The sequence below is a fragment of the Phalacrocorax aristotelis genome, chromosome 2 (genome assembly GCF_949628215.1).
Source record: "Phalacrocorax aristotelis chromosome 2, bGulAri2.1, whole genome shotgun sequence".
In the NCBI taxonomy this organism is placed as follows: Eukaryota; Metazoa; Chordata; class Aves; order Suliformes; family Phalacrocoracidae; genus Phalacrocorax; species Phalacrocorax aristotelis.
In genome coordinates this window covers 162,413,730-162,432,297 of record NC_134277.1, presented here as the reverse complement: position 1 = coordinate 162,432,297, position 18,568 = coordinate 162,413,730, and the positions used below count along the sequence as shown (strand labels likewise).

The 18,568-nt window shown below is 43.8% G+C and overlaps 1 protein-coding gene across 3 annotated transcripts in view; it reads left to right on the top strand.

The window, feature by feature from the left end:
- Positions 1-15,241, top strand: part of COL22A1 (collagen type XXII alpha 1 chain) — a 262,270-nt gene extending 247,029 nt beyond the window's left edge. For all 3 annotated transcript variants that reach the window (XM_075085891.1, XM_075085889.1, XM_075085890.1), the window contains 10 exons: positions 813-866; positions 2,820-2,873; positions 5,314-5,385; positions 7,204-7,239; positions 7,499-7,543; positions 7,841-8,020; positions 10,234-10,300; positions 11,717-11,899; positions 12,267-12,344; positions 13,302-15,241. In XM_075085891.1, the coding sequence (XP_074941992.1) occupies positions 813-866; positions 2,820-2,873; positions 5,314-5,385; positions 7,204-7,239; positions 7,499-7,543; positions 7,841-8,020; positions 10,234-10,300; positions 11,717-11,899; positions 12,267-12,344; positions 13,302-13,489 (957 nt within the window). In that variant the 3' untranslated portion in view covers positions 13,490-15,241. The remainder of the gene's footprint in view (positions 1-812; positions 867-2,819; positions 2,874-5,313; positions 5,386-7,203; positions 7,240-7,498; positions 7,544-7,840; positions 8,021-10,233; positions 10,301-11,716; positions 11,900-12,266; positions 12,345-13,301) is intronic.
- The last annotated feature ends 3,327 nt before the right edge of the window (positions 15,242-18,568 follow it).

The following is an 18,568-nucleotide window of genomic DNA, read 5'->3' as shown; positions in this document are numbered from 1 at the left end:
GGAAAAGCAGAGAAAGCTGCATAGTTTGAATCCCAGGCTGTGCTGTGTAGCCATGGACCTGCTTTCTGCCACCCCTCTCCGAGAAGTGCTTCATTCTGCAGGTCCCGCTGGGCCAGGTTCTGTCACGCTTCCTCTGCAAAAGCTGTACCGTACTTCACGCATAGCTCCACTGAAATCTGCGAAATACCTACGGAATAAGACGCTGCTGCTCACAGGAAAGAAAGATGGTACAAACAGATCCTTTGACATTATTAGTGTCAAATGCAGTCACATAGCAAAGTCCTGGGAGAGTGCAGCTGACGTGGGATCCTGCAGCAGCTGCTGAGCAACATACCACGTGCTGACATGCCATTGCTGTGGGACTTGGGGAAGTTGTTTCTCCTTTGCACCCCGTTGTATCTCTGGAAAACTGTTGTGCTGTAAATGGTACCCTACAAAGTAAAATGGGAGATAGACCTTAGGGAATGCCTCAGAGAAGATAGAAGCAGGCCTTAAGCCTCCCTCAAGAGAGGACAAAGAAGTCAATTCTTTGTGAAGTACTAAAGTATCTCTGTCCCTGAGAACTCCAGCTTTAAGATAACCCGATAATGATGATTTCTGCCTGTAATTAGACTGCTTTTAGTGATAGATATTTAAAATTCAAAAGGCTGGTCTTCCTCATACCTAACAGAAAGGGGGTAGTGAGACTTCTTTAACGCTGTTTCCCCCTCATAAGTGAACAGTGTAATTTAGTAGGAACATTTTTAAGTGCTTGTTTGCTTGTCTCCATGTCGAATCTTTCTCACTCCCCAGAATACTTTTCTTCATTTCAGGGTGATACTGGTCCCATAGGACCACAGGGCCCTCGAGGACTCAGAGGGCAGCCGGTGAGTTTTCTCTCCCGACAAGCCGTTTCTGGAGGTACATTGTGTGTAGTGGAAATGTCCTGTAGTCCAGAGCACTGTTTTGGAAGAAGAGTCTTAAGCAAGATTCGGGTGATGTTTGATTAAAACACTTTGATTTGTTGTTCTCAAAGTAGGCAGAATGATATTGCTAGAAACAGCTGAAGACTTTTATAATAGTGAAATGGAGTGATGGTTGCTGACTCCATGGGAAGAGTAGTTTAATGGATTCTGCCAGGACTGCAGTGTCAGAAGGGCTCATATTCCAGTCCTGTCTGGCATCTCACTTGCTCCTCACATGGCCTCAGTTTTCAAGGTAGACACTAATTGCGGGTGCCCAGTTTGAGATATGTGGGGTCCAGTTGTGATATTATTCATTTTTGTCATGCTCTCTGTGATTTTTTCTGGGGGAAAAAGAAACAACAAAAAGTAAACTTTAGGAAAAGGTTTGTCTAATTGAACACCTGTAGAGTTTTATTACAACTTCAGCGGTGAAATGGCAATTTAGTTGACATTTCAGAAAGTGTCATCTGGGGTGGCTCAGAAATTACTTTTATTAATTTAATGGGTTTTTAAAGTCTCTCTTAAAAATCAACCCTTTCCAAATTTGAATACAAGTCTCTGTTGCTGAATCTAGGCACATCTTTAATATGTTGCAATGAGTGATTTCTTTTTCCTTCTCGGAAGACCTGCTAGTGAAACAGATTGTACAACCTATTCCATAATCAGGGCAAAATGCTGATTCAGCCAGCAATGCCAGGAGCTGGAGCGGCAGGTCCCTCTGAGCTGGGAGGGTAGGGGTTTAAATTAGACTGCTGGAACATATGGAGGGCTCTGTGTCTACCTTGTAATTTATCTCATTATTCCTGTACTGCTGGATCATTCACTAATGTGTCATGCCCCTGCACAGCACTAGCAATGAATAAAAAGATTTGAGGAGACAGAAATTATCATAACTCCAGGACATATTCTGCTTTGGAGGAGAGAAACTTGGGGTTTTCTGTGTTGGGGGGCGAAGTATCAGTTTCTCTTGTTCTTCCTTTGCTTTGTTTCTTCTCTAATAAAGAGTGCGGGGCATGATTTTAAATATTGCCAGTACAAAGGCTGGTCTTTATGGTCAACTCCAATTCAGGGAAAAACATCTCTTCATGGTGAGTTAGGAGGAAAGAGGAGCCGGGTATAGAAATTAATCTCATCAAACTTTAGTCAGTGTAGGCAGTCAGCTCAGCTCCTTTGATAAGGAATGGTGAAAAACAGGTCCTTTTAAACGGTGATTTGGCTCATTCTGAGTTGTCTGGTGTCAAGCAAGTATCAGATGCCTCAAGGCTTTTAGGACAAATGTTTCCCCAAAAAAGAGGAATCCTGAGATGATTAAAAAATAGATTCCTGGCCTCTGGACCCTGATTCAGATGACAGCCCTGAGGAGAGGACGGTAGGCAGTAATTTGCAGGACCTACATCAGCCACTGGAGAGAGGAAGTTTTCTAACACAGGAAGGTGTGGGGGGATCTGGACATACCTATCAGCTAGTGCCCAGCACTTTGATCAGTGAGTTGCCAAAAGGTGCTTCAAACATGGACTAAAGGGACTTGTCTGAACGCTGGTGACTTGGAGCAGCCAGAGTAGGTGGTTCCATCTGTCCAGAAGGATGCTGTGTATGATAGGGATAAGGGTGAAGAAAAGGAGGAGGAGTGGTGGTTTGGTCCTCTTCGGACTAGGGGATTTGGGTCCACATCTCAATTTTTTGTCCTGAGATGGGGTCAGCCATGCAATCGGGGATGCAGAAGTTGTGGGCTCAACTGGAAAGAGACCCTTACTCTGCAATATGCCAAGAGAGGAGGTTAGACAATGCTAAAGAAATCCCTGCTGGTGTAGCAGTAGGTGGATATTTTTGATTGTAGTATACGTTACTTCACTAACGCTTTTCCTTTTGACATAGGGCAAGAATGGAGCACCTGGATCTGCAGGAGAACCTGGCCCGGCAGGTAACCCAGTAAGTACCACAAAGGGATACTCATGCAGCAAGCAGTTATGTCAAGGAGTGGTGATTGATGAAGTACAGATGGAGTGGATTATATGTAGCCGCTTACCATCCCTGAAGCTGCCATGTCTGAAGATCGGCGATCTGAAAATCACTGGCTGGCCATGACATCAAAGGGGGTTTGGCTACATTCCTGGAACTGAGCTGCTAGCTGTGTCATCATTTTTCCCAGCCAAAGTGCTCACAGAAAAAGTAAACGATTGATTACCTGGTATGGAAAAAAAGATTATCATGCCTGACCTTCACTAGTAGATTTAATTTTGCTAAGCAGAGACTGTGCAGCCAGCAGAGAGTTGTCACAGGGAAGGAGAGGGCCTCGGGGAGTTGGCAGGCTGCCATTGAGGAAAAGCAGCAGCAGCAAAATCCTCCCCAGGCACTTGGGGAAAGAGCAGACAGTGGGCAGTAAACCAAGATCACGAAGCAGAATGAAACCCCACTGGGGCCATCCTGTGTGGAAGAACAGCATGGTAATGAAGAGCTGTAAGGAGAGTGAGGAGTTTTAGGGTTTTTTGTTTTGTTTTGGTTGTGGTTTTGTTTTTCTTTCTCTGTTCTGCTGCTGAAAATTATTCAGGATTCAGCAAATCCATGCAAATGTACCTTTCTGTCCAGTAGCATCTATTGCAACACAGGGCTCTTCCCTCTCTTTGTCCGCCTAGACGTTACAGGTTGCTGGGCTGTTAGATTCAAATAGGCAGAAAGGCGTAACAGGAGAATCTGAAAAATTGCAGCAGGACTGCACTCTGTGGCCCTGGCAAGGCCATAAAGCAACCTCAGCCTTGCGCCCTGAGCACGTATTGCTTTGCTCTAGGGATGTCTCCTCCCGAGTGGTCTCAGTGAAGTAAGCATCACCTTTCTGCATGGGGAGGTGATAACTCACAGATTACAGCTGGGGTAGGAGTGGTGCAGTCTCGCAGCCTTTCTGCAGCCAAGAATTAGGGCTGATGCTTTTTTCTCCTTGATGTAACTTCTTCTTACCTTCCTTTTCAACGTTCATTTCTTCTTCTCATCATGCCCACTGCTGTTCCCAATTCCTGTTACCGCTTTTTGGCTTTCTGGGTCTTCACCTGGCCGCTGTGGCTTTGGGATGCCCTGTGAGTGCCAAATCATCATCACATTATCACATTACCTAGACAGTCAGCTAGTGACCCAGGGACTCACCAGGCAGCTGCCTGCACATTACAAAACTACAGTAGTCTCTTCTCCAGAGGATTCACAGTCCAAAAATAACATAAGAGATTGAAAAAGGATAAAGTCAGATGATTGAGAAAGGGTAAACAATGAGATAGTGTTGGTCAGAAGAACAGTCACCTCATCAGTATCCTTCTCTGTCATTAAAATAAATCCGCTCACTTTCATAAAGGTTATTAAGGGAAGTATTTCCTTGTGCTATACACAAGTCAATTTATTTCTAGCCTTGCCTGGAAGTGCACTAATTTCCTTGACGATGTAGTGTGACAAGCTGAAATATTGTATTACTATTTGGGAAAAAAGAAGTGAGGAAGGTTATCATGGCAATAAGGGTTTCTCTTCCACCTTCACCATTGCTGACTTGTAATCACAAGATAAAACCTGCCAGGAGCCTTCTCCTTTTGCATCTGCCGTTTGACAGTGCCCATCCCACTTCACAGTGCTCATGCTTAAGCCTGCACACAGCAGTGGAGCCCAGCCTCCGAAATCTCCAGGGCTGATTGCATCCCCGAAAGCCACGTGCTTCGTGCCTGTCAGGTTTGTTGGTGCTTACTTTGCACAAGACGGGCTTAAAATGAAGACAAGTTTACTCTAAGAAGGAAAAGGGATATGTTCTGAATTAAAGGGTAGGGGACAAAGTTGGGAAAGAAAAGAAAATAAGAGTGTATGTGAAATGGCTCTGTATCACGAATTGCCATTTAAGCTGCCCCGATCTGTAAGAAAAAGGGATAGTTTTACAGAATATCATAAGAGATAAGTAAAAGGCAGACATTTTAAAAATTGAACCTGGAAATAAAGGCAAAAGAGCACCCCAGGAGCTGTCTGTTGTTTGTGTTCTCCGGTTTGAGCAGTATGACCATCTGCACTGTTTCCCTGTTGTGGCGCATCTCAGCGTTTCCGCTCCGCACCACCACCTTATAAGCCATGCAGTGCCAGAACCGCCACCGAACATACCTCCTGTCACTTCCACAACTGTCACTTCCTTTTCATCTTCTCACAGGGACCCCACGTAGCTTATTAATAGTGCAAATGTGGTGCTGGCAATATGCTTTTCTCAGCTACTTTGTTCTTCCTTTACTTGCCAGTTTTGGGAGTCCTAGTGCTAAAGTGAAATTTCCCAGGTCCAATGTATCTGTAAATGCATGCTCTGGAAAAGAGGTGTTGCAGAAAGGGCTGCTAGTGTCTGTCTCATTTCTGTCCTAAGGGTCCTAAAGGAAATAAAGGAGAAAATGGCAGCCCAGGCCTCCCTGGCTTCATAGGACCCCGAGGACCACCGGTAAGTATGTCTGGGGATGGATTAGACCTATTAATTTGCGTGCTTTTAAACGTTGGACTGATGAAGAAGGAATATAGACAACTTTAATTGGGTAAAAAACATAGGCAGGAGATCGGACAGATCCAGAAACCAAACTCTCTGCTTCTAAAGGATACTGCAAAACCAGCATTTTTGTTATGGACGAACACCCGTGATCTCATTTACTGAGCTGGTACCTGCCAGTCAGCCCTGATAATGTGTGCATTGATCAGGCTGGTCGTCTTCATAGGGGTATGAGGTATTTAAGTTACTCAGACTATAGCTCTGCATGGACTCCAGACAGGCTAAATAGGGAAATTATAAGTGCTAATAATAATAATATAGGTATTTTACCAGCGACAGAGGTACATTGCAAATAAAGCAATCATATATCTACCAAAATAATACCTATACACTTGAAAATATGACTGCCTCGAAATCCAATATTTTTAGCCCTTCCAAGGCGAGTAAAATATGTTACATCCCACTGGAAGGGTGGAAAGGTGAATGCTGGGTAAATATTTTTGTTTCTAGCTCTGCTGTGACTTAAAATGAGATTTAAAAGGTTTCCATGTGAATCTAGCAGAGCTGAATCTTGCACAGGATGATTCTTTTTTTTTTCTTTCCCTTTTCTTTCTTTTTTTTTTTCTTGATGGGAAGGAGTTTTAATGGAAAAGCAGTTTCGTGATGAAAATAGGAGAAAGAAATATTTCTGTGGAAAATTAATTTAAAGCAGCAAATGTGGTGGCCATTTAAAAATGAAGTGGCCCTAAGGAATACTCAAGTGAGTCTGATGCTGCCAAATTTGGAGCTGATGTGATCACACATCTGTGATTAGTTACACTGCTCATGCATACAGAAAGTATGCTAGCACTGTCAGAGTTGTTATATGCGTTTCCAGGTTATGGGAAAAACATCACCTGCATGAACACGTTATAGATATCATCATGTATGTGGCTTGTAAATGGACTATAAAGGTGAACTTTCCATCCACGATATGGGAAAGCAGGCAGAATTTTAGCTGTAACTAGTTTAATGTTTGCTTTATTTTATCAGTGCAGTTCAGGACTGCAGTGACTTTTTTTCACTGAAATGATAAAATGCAAAGATTGTATTGCCTAATTATGACATTATAAATGTAGAGTATAATAAAAAAAGAAACCTTAATAGGGTGCTTGTTTAAATTGAGGCTATTTGATATTGGGGGTTGGACTAGATGACCGTTAAAGGTCCCTTCCAGCCCAAATCATTCTAATATTCTATGATATAGTTCTGAATCACAGGCAAGCTTTCAGGCTCAACCTTGCTTTATCACTGGCTCTATATCCATTATCTCAGCTGGTGTAATACAAAATGGTACATCTTCTTACAAAATTTACTTCCTTTACATCTTTAGACTGTTATGGCTATAACATCGATATTGCTTAAGCTGCACCAGCTCAAATAAAGTGTACAAAGGTTTCTGAAACATTTGTAAGAAAAAGGAATAAAATATATTGAAAGCAGGAACACACTTTCAATGAAACATCTGTCCTGACCTCAGCTGGTTGGGTAGAAATGACTACCTTTTATTTACATTCACACAGTATGCCATTTTACTAAAAAATGCTTTCTAAATAGTAGGATGTGTCTTTCCAGGAATGACCTGTAGCAGTAGGATAAGGATAAATCATCCAAACCCGCTGCTGTGTAGCAGAAAACTTGGGCTCTAAACAGAAAGCAAGACTTGTGGTTATTAGGTAGGGTCTTTCTTCCAACTCCTTGCAGTCTGGTGCTAAATTCACTCTCCATATCTCTCAGGGAGAACCAGGAGAGAAAGGTCCTCCCGGAAAAGAGGTAAGTTAAATTCCCAGTTGTTTCAATAGGGTTGGTGACTTGGGGAAAAAACATCATGGATGCTACCTGGGTTGCAATAAACTGATTTCTTTTCTTGAATTGTTGATATTTGAGAGCAAAGAGGGAGCTCTCAGGGATCTGTGGGACTGGCAGGGAAAGAAGTTTTCCCCGGGTCATAAGAATCATTGCAAAGGCATGTGCTTTATTACTTACCGTTATTGTGGATAATTCTTTCATGCTCACCCTTACTTTGTTGCAGGGTGCACCAGGGAAACCAGGTGAAATTGGCCCCAAAGGAGAGAGGGTAGGTTGGAGCATATTATTAGTTATTTCAGAATGTTGAAATAAAGAGAGATCTTTCAAGTTAGGGGCTGAGGAAGGGGTCATTTAAGACCGAAGCATGGCCTGTAGAGATCTGCCATGCTCCTCACCCTCCCAGCCTTCTCTTTAATCATTCTCCATCAGTAATTGTGGATCATTTGTAATGCACCAGATGTTGTATTCAGTAACTTTGCCAGCTCAGCTGTTTGTGTTTTGCTGTGCTTGGAAATCAGAAGTTTGCCTCTTATTTTGTGGTGGTAATGTTGTTTTTTTCACTTAGGGAGAACCTGGCATCAAAGGCGAAAAAGGACCTCAAGGAGAAAAGGGCCCTCCAGGTGATCCTGGGATACCTGGTCATAAAGGCCACCCAGGACTGATGGGTCCCCATGGGCCCCCAGGGGACACTGGTCAAATTGGACCTCCGGGTCCTCCAGGACAGCCAGGATTTCCAGGACCAAGGGTAAGATTGCCAGAGAAGGGCTTTGTACAGTAGTTTTATTTCCACAGCGTGTGATCAGGAAAGTACCTAAGATAACAGTAAGGCTGATAGAAATCAGAGCAAGTGTCTGTTATAATAGGGAGGCAACAATTTTATCTCTTGATACATAAAAAGGAGAGCTATAGCATATCTCAGGGATGTGTTGTGGGAGTGTTGCATTGAACTTCAAGAGAGCTGAGCAAACCAGACCTATAGCCAGGGTGGCCAGTTCCTGACACCTTATATCCCTAAAAGCCTAAATCAGGTCACATGACCATGGCCATAGGTCTGGAGTTTGAAAAAGCTTCTTTCTATATGGGGGTTAACGCATAGCATTTCATACAGAGGTCTTATGCCTTCCTCTGCTGCTTGTTATGCGAGACAAAGTGCTGAGCTGTGGAAAGGTCACTGCTCGTTTCCTGGAAATCCTGGATTCAGCTCATCAGAATTCACAAAATTCTATTTTTGTTTAATATTATCTCTTTTTTTTTTCCCTAATGGGAAGCAGTCTTGCTACTGAGAATGCCTGAGGGTAATGTATGTACAAGAATGAGAAAAAGCTACTGACACTAGTGAAACTGCTATGTCCATCCTGAGGCTAAAATTGAGATGACCTCAGAGGGGAATAAACAGTGAAATAATCTCTGATGCAGAAGCTTGGTAAATTTTAGACAAAGCATTTCTATCTCTTTCTCAACAACACAGAGATTTGGTGAAATACAGTGATGATTATGGAGGCTTAATGCAACTAATAGGGTTCAAACTTGAAAAGGTAATTTGTAAGTGTTCAGTGATGTTCCATAATCGTGTTTACTTACTGGGATATTCACTGAGAGCCATCACAAATGGTTAGTACTTAATGACAAAATTGTTTCTTTTGTCACCAACAAAGATCTTTTTCTCATGCAAAATTTGTGTTGGGAAGAAGGCAGCAAATAGACCAACTGCGTACTTGCCAGCAATGTTATTGGTTAAAATTGAAACGTCTCTTAGCTGTTTAATAAAATCTGCAGTCCTTAATGAAGAGTAACTTCTGATTCAGAAGAGCCTCTTAGGATTTTTATCAACATAGAGGGCACAGACTGCATTGTTGTATGTTAAAAGGATAGGTGTCAGGGAAAAGCAAGAGTTTCATGCAAATAGTTCATATGCAAAAACATGCAGTCTTTAGGTTGACCAGAAGCATTTTCAAAACTGGTAGAAATTCAAAGAATTATTTTAGCCAAAAAATGAAAAGTCTTTCAAGTGAAACACCTCACTTTATGATTTACAAAGGAAAACTTTGCTCTTGCTGGTCTGAAATGGTTTATTTTTTAAATATAGCTACATTTTTTTCTTTTGAGTTTGTGCAAAAAGAAGAGTCTGGTTACCCTAAAACCACTTTTTTTTAATTATTATTTTCTTGGAAAGCCCCAAACTAAAAACTTCTCCTTCCACCTACCAAAAATGCTTTCATCATTTGGTCAGTTGCATCATCCAGCGTTGTTGTTCACATAGCGTTGAGTTTTGACAGCCATTAGAGCTGTTCAACAGCAACATCGCACAAAAGAGCTGAGGGAGGGAATGAAAGGTACTATCCCTTGGAGGCGGGGTAGGGGACGAACGCCAGGCAGCCGCACCTCCTTTCCCCCTTCAGTAGCCTGAAATCAGGCAGATCCTTCTACTCATTTGGAAGAATGGGTATCATATGCATAAAGCAGCTTCTCTTCCCCCAGATGAGGGCTGCTGGCAGGCCACGCATCCAGTATGAGTGTTTATAGCAAGTCTAGATACCCACCTTAACTATGGGGGCATGCATGCTTCTCTCTGCAAGGAAACATGCAGTGCTGACAAAGGAGGTAAGCTTTCCACCATGATCTAGTAGGGCAGAGGATGCCTCCTGATTTGATTTCTACTACTTCTCCTATGAACGTATAGGAGGGAGATTTTCTCTAGGAAGGAGATGGGGACAGTGTCCCAGCTACGCCCTCTGACCAGGCTCCCTGCTTACACCACTGAGCCCATGGCTTGCCAGCAGGTTGGGGACTGCAGATGTTTTGAGTCCCTTTACGTTTTTCTTGCAGGCAGTCCCTGAAGCCCTGTGTATGCCATGGGTGATGAAATGCAACCCATCAAACCTCTGTGGTGGGTTTAGTTTGCACATCCCCTGGCTGTGATTATCATGTCTTGTTATTGCTGTGATTATTACTCTCTAGGGGGAATCCCCATCTCTAGAGACTTTGAGAAGGCTTATCCAAGAGGAGTTATCCAAGCAACTAGATGGTAAGTAATCGGCTCTGGGAAGCCAGAAGATATATCTGAGAGTACGAAAGTTACTTTCTATAGCTGTGGTGGCACCTGCACCTCTCCTGCTTATGGAAGGCCACATTGCAACAAGCCTGCCTGGAAGGAGGAATGTGTAAAATGAAATGTGCTTAGCAAGCCTTACCATTCCCTAAGGTTGATGTTCCCAGCAACGGCACAGGGGCTTTCTCTCTCTTTCAACACAAGGCCATTGCCTGTGCTAAGCACCTCATCACTTTTTATTACCCGAAGAGCTTTGCTGCAGACTCGTTCCTGCAGATGCCTGGGCTGAGATGGTAGGACAAGAGAAGATACAAGGTCAAGCAGATTAATATGGGGCCCTGGAAGAGAAAGTAATCAGAGTAGGATGTAACCTTTGTCTTGAGGTCCCAGTTGGAGAAGAAATGTTCCTGATTTCTGGCTGTGACATTTGATACTCATCTGTTCTCATCTGTATGAGAAGAGGGGATGGAATGGGTGTGGGATACTGCTTCTCTTATAGCACAGGAATTGCAGACCACTTCTGGTCCTACCTACAGGGAAATGCAGGGCTGTAGTGCTTCTTCTCACACAGCTCTTGGAGCAGCTGACATATAGCTGCATGCATTTTCCTCCATGCTAAAGATCATGGTTCAATAGAGTGATTTATTTGAAGGATTTTATTTACACACTCTGAGACTTCAAATTCCATGCCAATCTAAAAGCATTCAATATTTTGGATCAATGAAGAGAAGATAGAAACCCCTTCTCTCCCTATTCTGTAGGATGTTTTTGTGATGTTGAGTATGTCTTTTAAGAGCTGTGTAGGCTGTTCAGGGTCTTAATATGGAACTGACAAGCAATGTGCCTGCTTGGAAATCGGAGAATATGCTGATGCAGGGAGCTGCCTTATTTACAGTTTCTGACTTCACAGCCAGAGATGGGTACATTAGTTTTAACTCCACATGTATAAAAGCCCAGAGCAAGGAAACTAAGCTTTGTCCCTACAAAGCAGCCATGTAGCATCTTGCTCCACGTAGCAGAAACCGTGGAAATAAGCTCTTGCAATAGCAATGATTCCAGTTTGACACAAATCCACCAGCTGCACAGCTAAAGAAAAGGACATTTCAGATCCTTGGTAGACAAGGAGCAGAGGATGAGAGAAGTGTTTAGGATTAAGTTTGAGGTTTAGGAGAAGTTCAAAGCCACGGAGAAATGAGGTTTAAATAATTTAGAGAAGGTCAGGGAGGCACCATCATGACTTACGGGGAAGTATTGTGTGTAGACAAGAAATGGGTGGTCCTGAAAAATTGATTTATGACAATACTTGGACTTTGCTGGGCCACTGTTTCTGGCTCTTTGTCTCTTGGAGCACTGACCTTCTAGTCTAACAAACCCATTTCCTTCTCTTCACAGCAAAGTTAGCCTATATCCTGGCTCAGATCCAGCCCACACATATAAAAGCATCCCATGGCAGGCCAGGACCTCCTGGTCCCCCTGGGAAGGAAGGACTCCCAGGAAGAACTGGCCCCCCAGGAGAGCCTGGCCAGCCTGGACAGACTGGGTCTGAAGGGCCACCTGGACCAATCGGCCCCAAAGGTGAGTGGAACTTGGTGTGTTTGGGCAGTCTGATAACGGCATGTGTCCATCACACTTTGGTGTCCACCTCTCCTGTTAGCAGCATCTAAGCGGTCCTCAAAATGCATGTGTTAGAAGCAGCCTCAGTCTGGGGAACCAGAGGTGGTGAATGTGACCAGCAATTGCTGATGTGTTCCACCTCTGGCCAGAATCGGAGTGGGATGAGTCTTCATTCCTACTTAATGTCTCATCTCAGAGGATTGGCTACAATTAGGAACTATTCTGAGCAAATATATTGGCTTCGGTGTGGATGGAAGACCTATGGTAGTATTCTTTAGTTCCACAGATCATGCTTATCAGTTCATTATTTTTCTTCCCCTCTCTACAGGAGAAAGAGGAGCAAAGGGTGAGAAAGGAGAGACTGGCATTGGCCAACGAGGGGAAATAGGTCCTCCAGGAATTCCAGGTGTGTTTATCCAGAACACCACACAAAACGCATCACTCAGAACCGCTACAAGGACACAAGTCTCTGCTATATTACATAGACAATCAGGATAACATAAATATGGCACACACAGTTTCTGTAGGAAGTGGCTCAAAGGGAAAAAATACATCACTAGCATATCTGGCCACTTTTGTTTCCCCAACCTGACTGACAGGTATAATGATCCACCTCAATAACAGCTAAGTTAACTGGCCTTTGGAACTAATCCAAAGTGAAGCTTTAACTACTAGATAAACTATGAATTGTCTTATCTGCCCTTGCCAGAATCTTGTTGTGACCAAGCTGAACCAAGAGATCCAGGCAGCCTCAGATGTCATGTGAGGTCATATCCAACACCTGTGCCTCAGGCATACAGTTCATGCTTTACCTTTGCTGACAAAGAAACATCAAATATATTTTGTTTCTAATCTGAAATTAGGAGCCATTGATCAGTTTTGCCTTTACCCTGCTTTGTTGGGGGAGGAAACTATGGGAAGCCTTCGTAACTCCATGGTCTGCATTTGGCATGCTGGCCCTGCATTGCCTTAAAGTAACAATGGACCTGCTATGCTTCACGGAAATGAGTTATCTCACAAAGCTGGCTCTTGCCTCAAGCTTTCCCATCCTCACCTCCTCATGAGGGCTATATGTCATTAGTCGGCTCATGCAGCTGCACAACTTCAATGTGGTGATAGAGGAAGAGCAGCCACATCAGAGTTGTGCCACCCAAGGATGCCATAGATGGTGGAAATTTTTCTTTCAGAGGAGACACACTTGTTACATCCTTGTAGATACACGCTAGCCAGACCCAAATCTGCAGAAACAGATGTATTCTTCCCTGTTTGGCAGCAAAGCCATCTCCTGCAATGTTACACTGCTGAGTGCTGTACCCTGGGAGTGTCACTCACTGGGGCACCTTTTTTTTTTTTTATATTTTAGGCCTCCCAGGGGAGCCTGGCTATGCCAAAGATGGGATGCCAGGACCACCCGGCCCTCAAGGCGAAGCTGGTGTGCCTGGTCTCATAGGTCCACAGGGACCTCCGGGAGTCAATGGACAGTGTGACCCCACTCAGTGCGCTTACTATGCAAGCCTGGCTGCCAGACCCGCCAATGTCAAAGGGCCGTAGCGTGCAGGGAGTATCCCCAGACTTGTTTTTAAAACTTGAATTCATCACGCCTGCCAAGAGCTCTCAGATACCTTCAACTGTGTTTCTTCTGTGGGAGGCCTTCTAAAGACAACAAATGCTGCCGGTCGGTCAGATTATTTTTATGGATTATTATTATTATTATTGTTATCTTTGATGTGATATGTGAATTTGTTTTTGTTTTCTCTAACATCAGGTCATATTACAACATTAAAAATAAGTGTTTTTTCCTCTTTTGAAAAGCATACAGTAGCAATGCATCGTGTAGCTTTTTATACAAAACCATTCCAATGCCAAAATTTTTGTCTGTTATCTGGTTAATTCTTTCCAAAGCTTTACCCCTCACCCTTGAAACTGAAATAAAATCCTGCACTGTGCAGTCCAGGGCATTAACTGTGAGACACAGGCTGATCACAGGATTGTTGGTGCTATCTGCCATCCACATGGAGGGGAGGAAGGCAAAGCCCTGCCAAAGCCGGGGAAGAGGTCTCCAGCACATTCAGCTCACAGTGGACAGACAGTTGTGAACAGCCAATGTGTGTTTTCCCATGAATTCCCTATTAAATTGAATGTTCTTCAGCCCGTAAGTGAATCTATATCCTATAGGAGCTACTTTTTATGGGACCGTGTGGGATCTCACAGTAAGGCCTGAAGAGACCGCAGAGGTGATCTAAACTTCCTCATTGCTCCATGTGCAAGAACTTCAGTACCCGAAGGGTTTGGTCCTACCAGATGGAGCTTAGCTTCCTTCTGTCAGGGACATGCCTCTGCAAAAAACAGTGACATTGTCCTCCATCAGCTCAGGGATGCCAAATTCCCTTTTCGCTGTCAACACACACAGAGCTGCCTACTACTGCTTCACCCAAAAATCAGCCACAGCAGCACAGAGAATCACCTGGCATTAAAAATCTCAGGAACCCAAGTCTGACCCAACTTCACTGTTTTGGATGATCCACTGTGATTATAACTTGGCAGGGTCATGTTTTAGAGGTTAGGTCAGAAGTTGCAGGCTGGTCTAGGAGAAGGTTGAACTCTGATGAAAGGGTCAGAACAAAATGTTCTTCGGAAACCCAGAGGAAATTTTGTTTGAGGGAGAAAGCAAAAAAGTCAGACACTCTCCCTTTTCCCCTATCAGCTAATTGCCAAAATCAACTTGAGAATGCAAAGTGAAAATAAAGAGGGAATGGAGTCTGAAAAAACATTCACAATGGGCCATTTGTGAGTTTAACCCTCTGACCAAGACAATCCCACCCACAAAGGTGCGGATCTGAGAGGTGATCAGCCTCAGACATATGTGCCAGCCAGCAAAGCAGCTGCGTTTTCAAAACTCCTCTGCACAAAGCGGTTTGTATTAAGCGATCGGAGTAATGAACCTGACACGGGCACTAAGTGCTGAATGTGTTTGGAAATCTCATCGGGTCTTTTGGAAAAGAGGCACCCTGCCCTGGCACGTTCACCATAGCGCATGGTGCTTCCAAGCTGGCCAAGCTAAGCATAAGCCACAGCCGTCTATAACCACCCCAGAATCATACCCCACTGCTAGTGCTCAGAGATAATGATTTCCCAGCCTTGGAGTCTTTTTCTCATCCCGTAGCAGATACAATTTGCCTCTGCTTTACTGGAAATGAAATTAAATATCATGTTCACATGTCAGGGTTAAACAAAATCTTTACTGTGTAGCTCTCAGTGGTGCTGTTTTTGCTGTTTCCTATGCAAATAAACTCTTTGATTTGATTTTACTGTGTTTCTTGCTATGGAAAGACTAATTAAAGTGAAAATATCATGACATGAAAAACTTACTGCTTTTAAGTAACTCTTAATGGTATATCTATTGCCATTATGGTACTGCATCTTAGGTCAGCTTGCTATATTTCAGTATTAAGCAAGCATGTTGATCACACTGTATTTAAAAGCACCATTTTTCCTAGTCCAAGCTGAGTGTGATTTCAGTCCTCTAGCAGTGAGGCAGAACAGGTTTTCTACACAAGACACCTCCCAGCCGGTTATGAGACATTGTTTTGAATAAACGTGGTGGCAATGAGCAGGTTCTATGGAGGTCAAGCGTTAACTAGGCCATGTAAATATGACATTTAATTCCTGTCATGACAGTGACTCCTCAGCCTGTGTAGATGGTCTCACTATGTGTGTCTGCATGTGCCCTGCATGGCACAGCCTTTAATACACTCCAGTGCACTGTGCAAAGGGTACATACATAATGATGTTCTGTTAAAGTTCAGGCTCTTTCATCCCTGTGAGATCATAGAACCATAGAATAATCTGGATTGGAAGGGACCTTTGAAGATCATCTAGTCCAACCCCATATGGGTAAGATGGTGCAGCGGTATCTAGTTGAAGGAGATCTAGGGGTTTTTTGGATAACCCTTTTCATTTCAATGTCTCTTGAAACCGTTGCCAAGAGCCTGTGCTAGGAACATGAGGGACACACCTGTATCTTTAATAACAAAAGATCTCCATGGGTTAGGCAGACTATAGCTCTGTAGCTTTCCCACCCAGAAAAAGGGACGCAGCCTAATTCCCTTTGCTCCAGCATATTCCCTAGCAGACGGTTGTTCAGTCTGTTCCTGGAGACACCCCAGACTGTCTCTGTGCCCTGAATTCAGTGGGTGCCATTTTCCTGCTTTTTCTTAAATCTTGTTTTCTCTCCAGCCAGTTAAATGGCATTTACCAAGCATAAGCTGTCAGCAGCGAAAGGAGTATGAGGCATATGGTGCAGCCCCGGCTCAACGCCTGTGTCCATGGCCACCCAGTTTCTATGGGTATAGTCATCAAAGGAAGGCTGCCACCTCTTACAGAAGCAAGCCCTATATGAATGTGCCTAAAAAGTCACCTGCAATGAAAGGTAAGAAAGGATGGTGTATTTGCAGGATTTCTGCCCTGCAAGCTCAAGCACCAAAAGCTGCAACAGTTTTTGCCTCAGTCTGTTCATGGGTATTTGCAGTCTTTGGAAAGGTGGCCGGAGATTACTTTCCAAATTAGCTCTGCCATCTGGGCAGACAGTAAACCTACAAGTACAGCCCTGGGCATGGTCAGAAGCTGCCCTCCAGAAAATGCAGATGTCACTGTGCCTGAGCAGGTGACTCTCTGTGCTGGAAGGTGACAGGCAGACTTGTATTCTCTGTCCAGCATCTCTCAAGGTGACCATGCAGGCAGGAGGTGGCAGATAGGGCAGAGACAGTGCTGACGGCCTCTCCTCTAACAGCTCTTGAACAAGGGCTTTTGCATCTCAGTGTTCCTGTCTCTGCAACAAAGCTGTTGGTAAATCACAGGAAAGCCTTTTCACTGAGCCTGAGATTTAAAACCAAGAATATGCTACGTTTTTGTTGGATTTTGTTTTGGCTGGTCCTATGGTAAAAGAAGATACACCATTAAAATTGCATTAGGGAGCCAGGCAATGTATTATTTACATATTAAAAAGGTGCCAATGGCACATGGGGTTTATGGAATCACTGTGGGTTGGGTTTTGTTTTGTTTTGCTTTTAAATCAAGTGTGTAAATTATTGCAATTATAGCAAACAGAGCACTATTCCAGTAAAATTTTTGCCTGCCAAATAAATAAATTAAAAACCAAAACAAAACCAGGCCATTTGGGGAAAATATTTTTCTGTGTTAAATTATTTAATAATTTACACTTGTTTTCTAAACAGTTTTGAATTAGCTGCTTTTTGGAAGCTGTAGGAGGGAATGGACTATTCCCCTTCTTTGCCACTTGTGAGTGGCTTTTCTCAGTACAGCTTTGTGACAGTGTTTTCCTGAGCTGTCCTTTTCCCACCTCTTGTTGTTAATATGGGATAATTAAACTGTGTAAGGCTGAACTCTGTTCTATGTGTTTATTTGGGGATATGTAATCAAAGCAAGGCTACTCTGTTCAGGACTAAACCAAATGTTTGTGGTTTTTTCCAGAGAAACAATAAATGCTGTAGCAGCTAAGCCCAAGCTCTGCGCTCTGACGACAAAACGGGCTGGGAGATGAGCACAGCTTTTCCATTCTGGGCAATTTTTCTTAAAAAAATTAAAATTATGAAAACAAAAAGAAAAGAAAGTAGAGTTTACGGATAGTTCAGTCTTTTGATGTCGAAACTGGCCAAGCTCCACCCTGCTGTAGACTGCATTTTGGCAGCTTCTGGAGCAGTACGTGATGCCTAGGTGTAGCTGAGTATCACCATGCAACGATGTCTTGGACGCCAGAGACACCGACTGGGGACTGGTCAATACGACACAAGACCTAGGGAAGTCTTTCCAGATCTGCAGTGGGTGACCCCAGGGGAGATTATGTATCATGTCAAATGATGTAAGATGCTTATGTCTAGGTAGGTCTTGAATCTCATGCTCAGTCTCTCACAGTGGGATTCAGTCAGGCGGCACCACCTGCACTTTGTTGGCTCCAGTGTGAGTCGTGGAGTCTGGAGAGCGATGCAGCTCATCCTAAAGCAGTCAGCTGAAGCAGTCTGGGCTGTTTTGCCTACGTTAACTAGGTCTTTGTGGAAAAAATATCTGGTAGCTGTCTTTATCTTCCACCATTACTGACCCATGTTCACACTGAGTTGGTGTGGCAATATGTGTGTTACAGATGATGAGGCGTTGGGTGCTATGTGACTAGCAGCCAGGCGACTCGGAGGAAGGACAAGGTTATGGCACAAATCTGTACTGTCCTTGTGCCAGGGAATAACAGGAAAATTTTCTTAAAATGACTGCACTAACTCAACAGTAAAAACATGGACTGGAAAAAATCCACTATCACCTCTTTTAGCCTCTGTGAGCTGGAGTCCAGTGCTGCTGAGGGTTAAGGTTGCCGCTCCATGGCATGGGAAGGGAGAGCAGCAGGAGGACAGAGCCAGCCTGGGGGTGAAGGCAGGTGCTGGCAGGCGTGAGCATCCATCCGAGACCACGAGGAGTCCTCCCTGCTGCTGTCTCTGTAGAGCCAGCACTGCTGGGGTAATAGTCTCTTCATCAGCCACCCAATTGTCTCCTACATCCCAACTTCAGCACCTGTCTGAGGTCCTTAGGTTAATAAGGGTCCATCAGAGCCTGGACTTTCCTTTC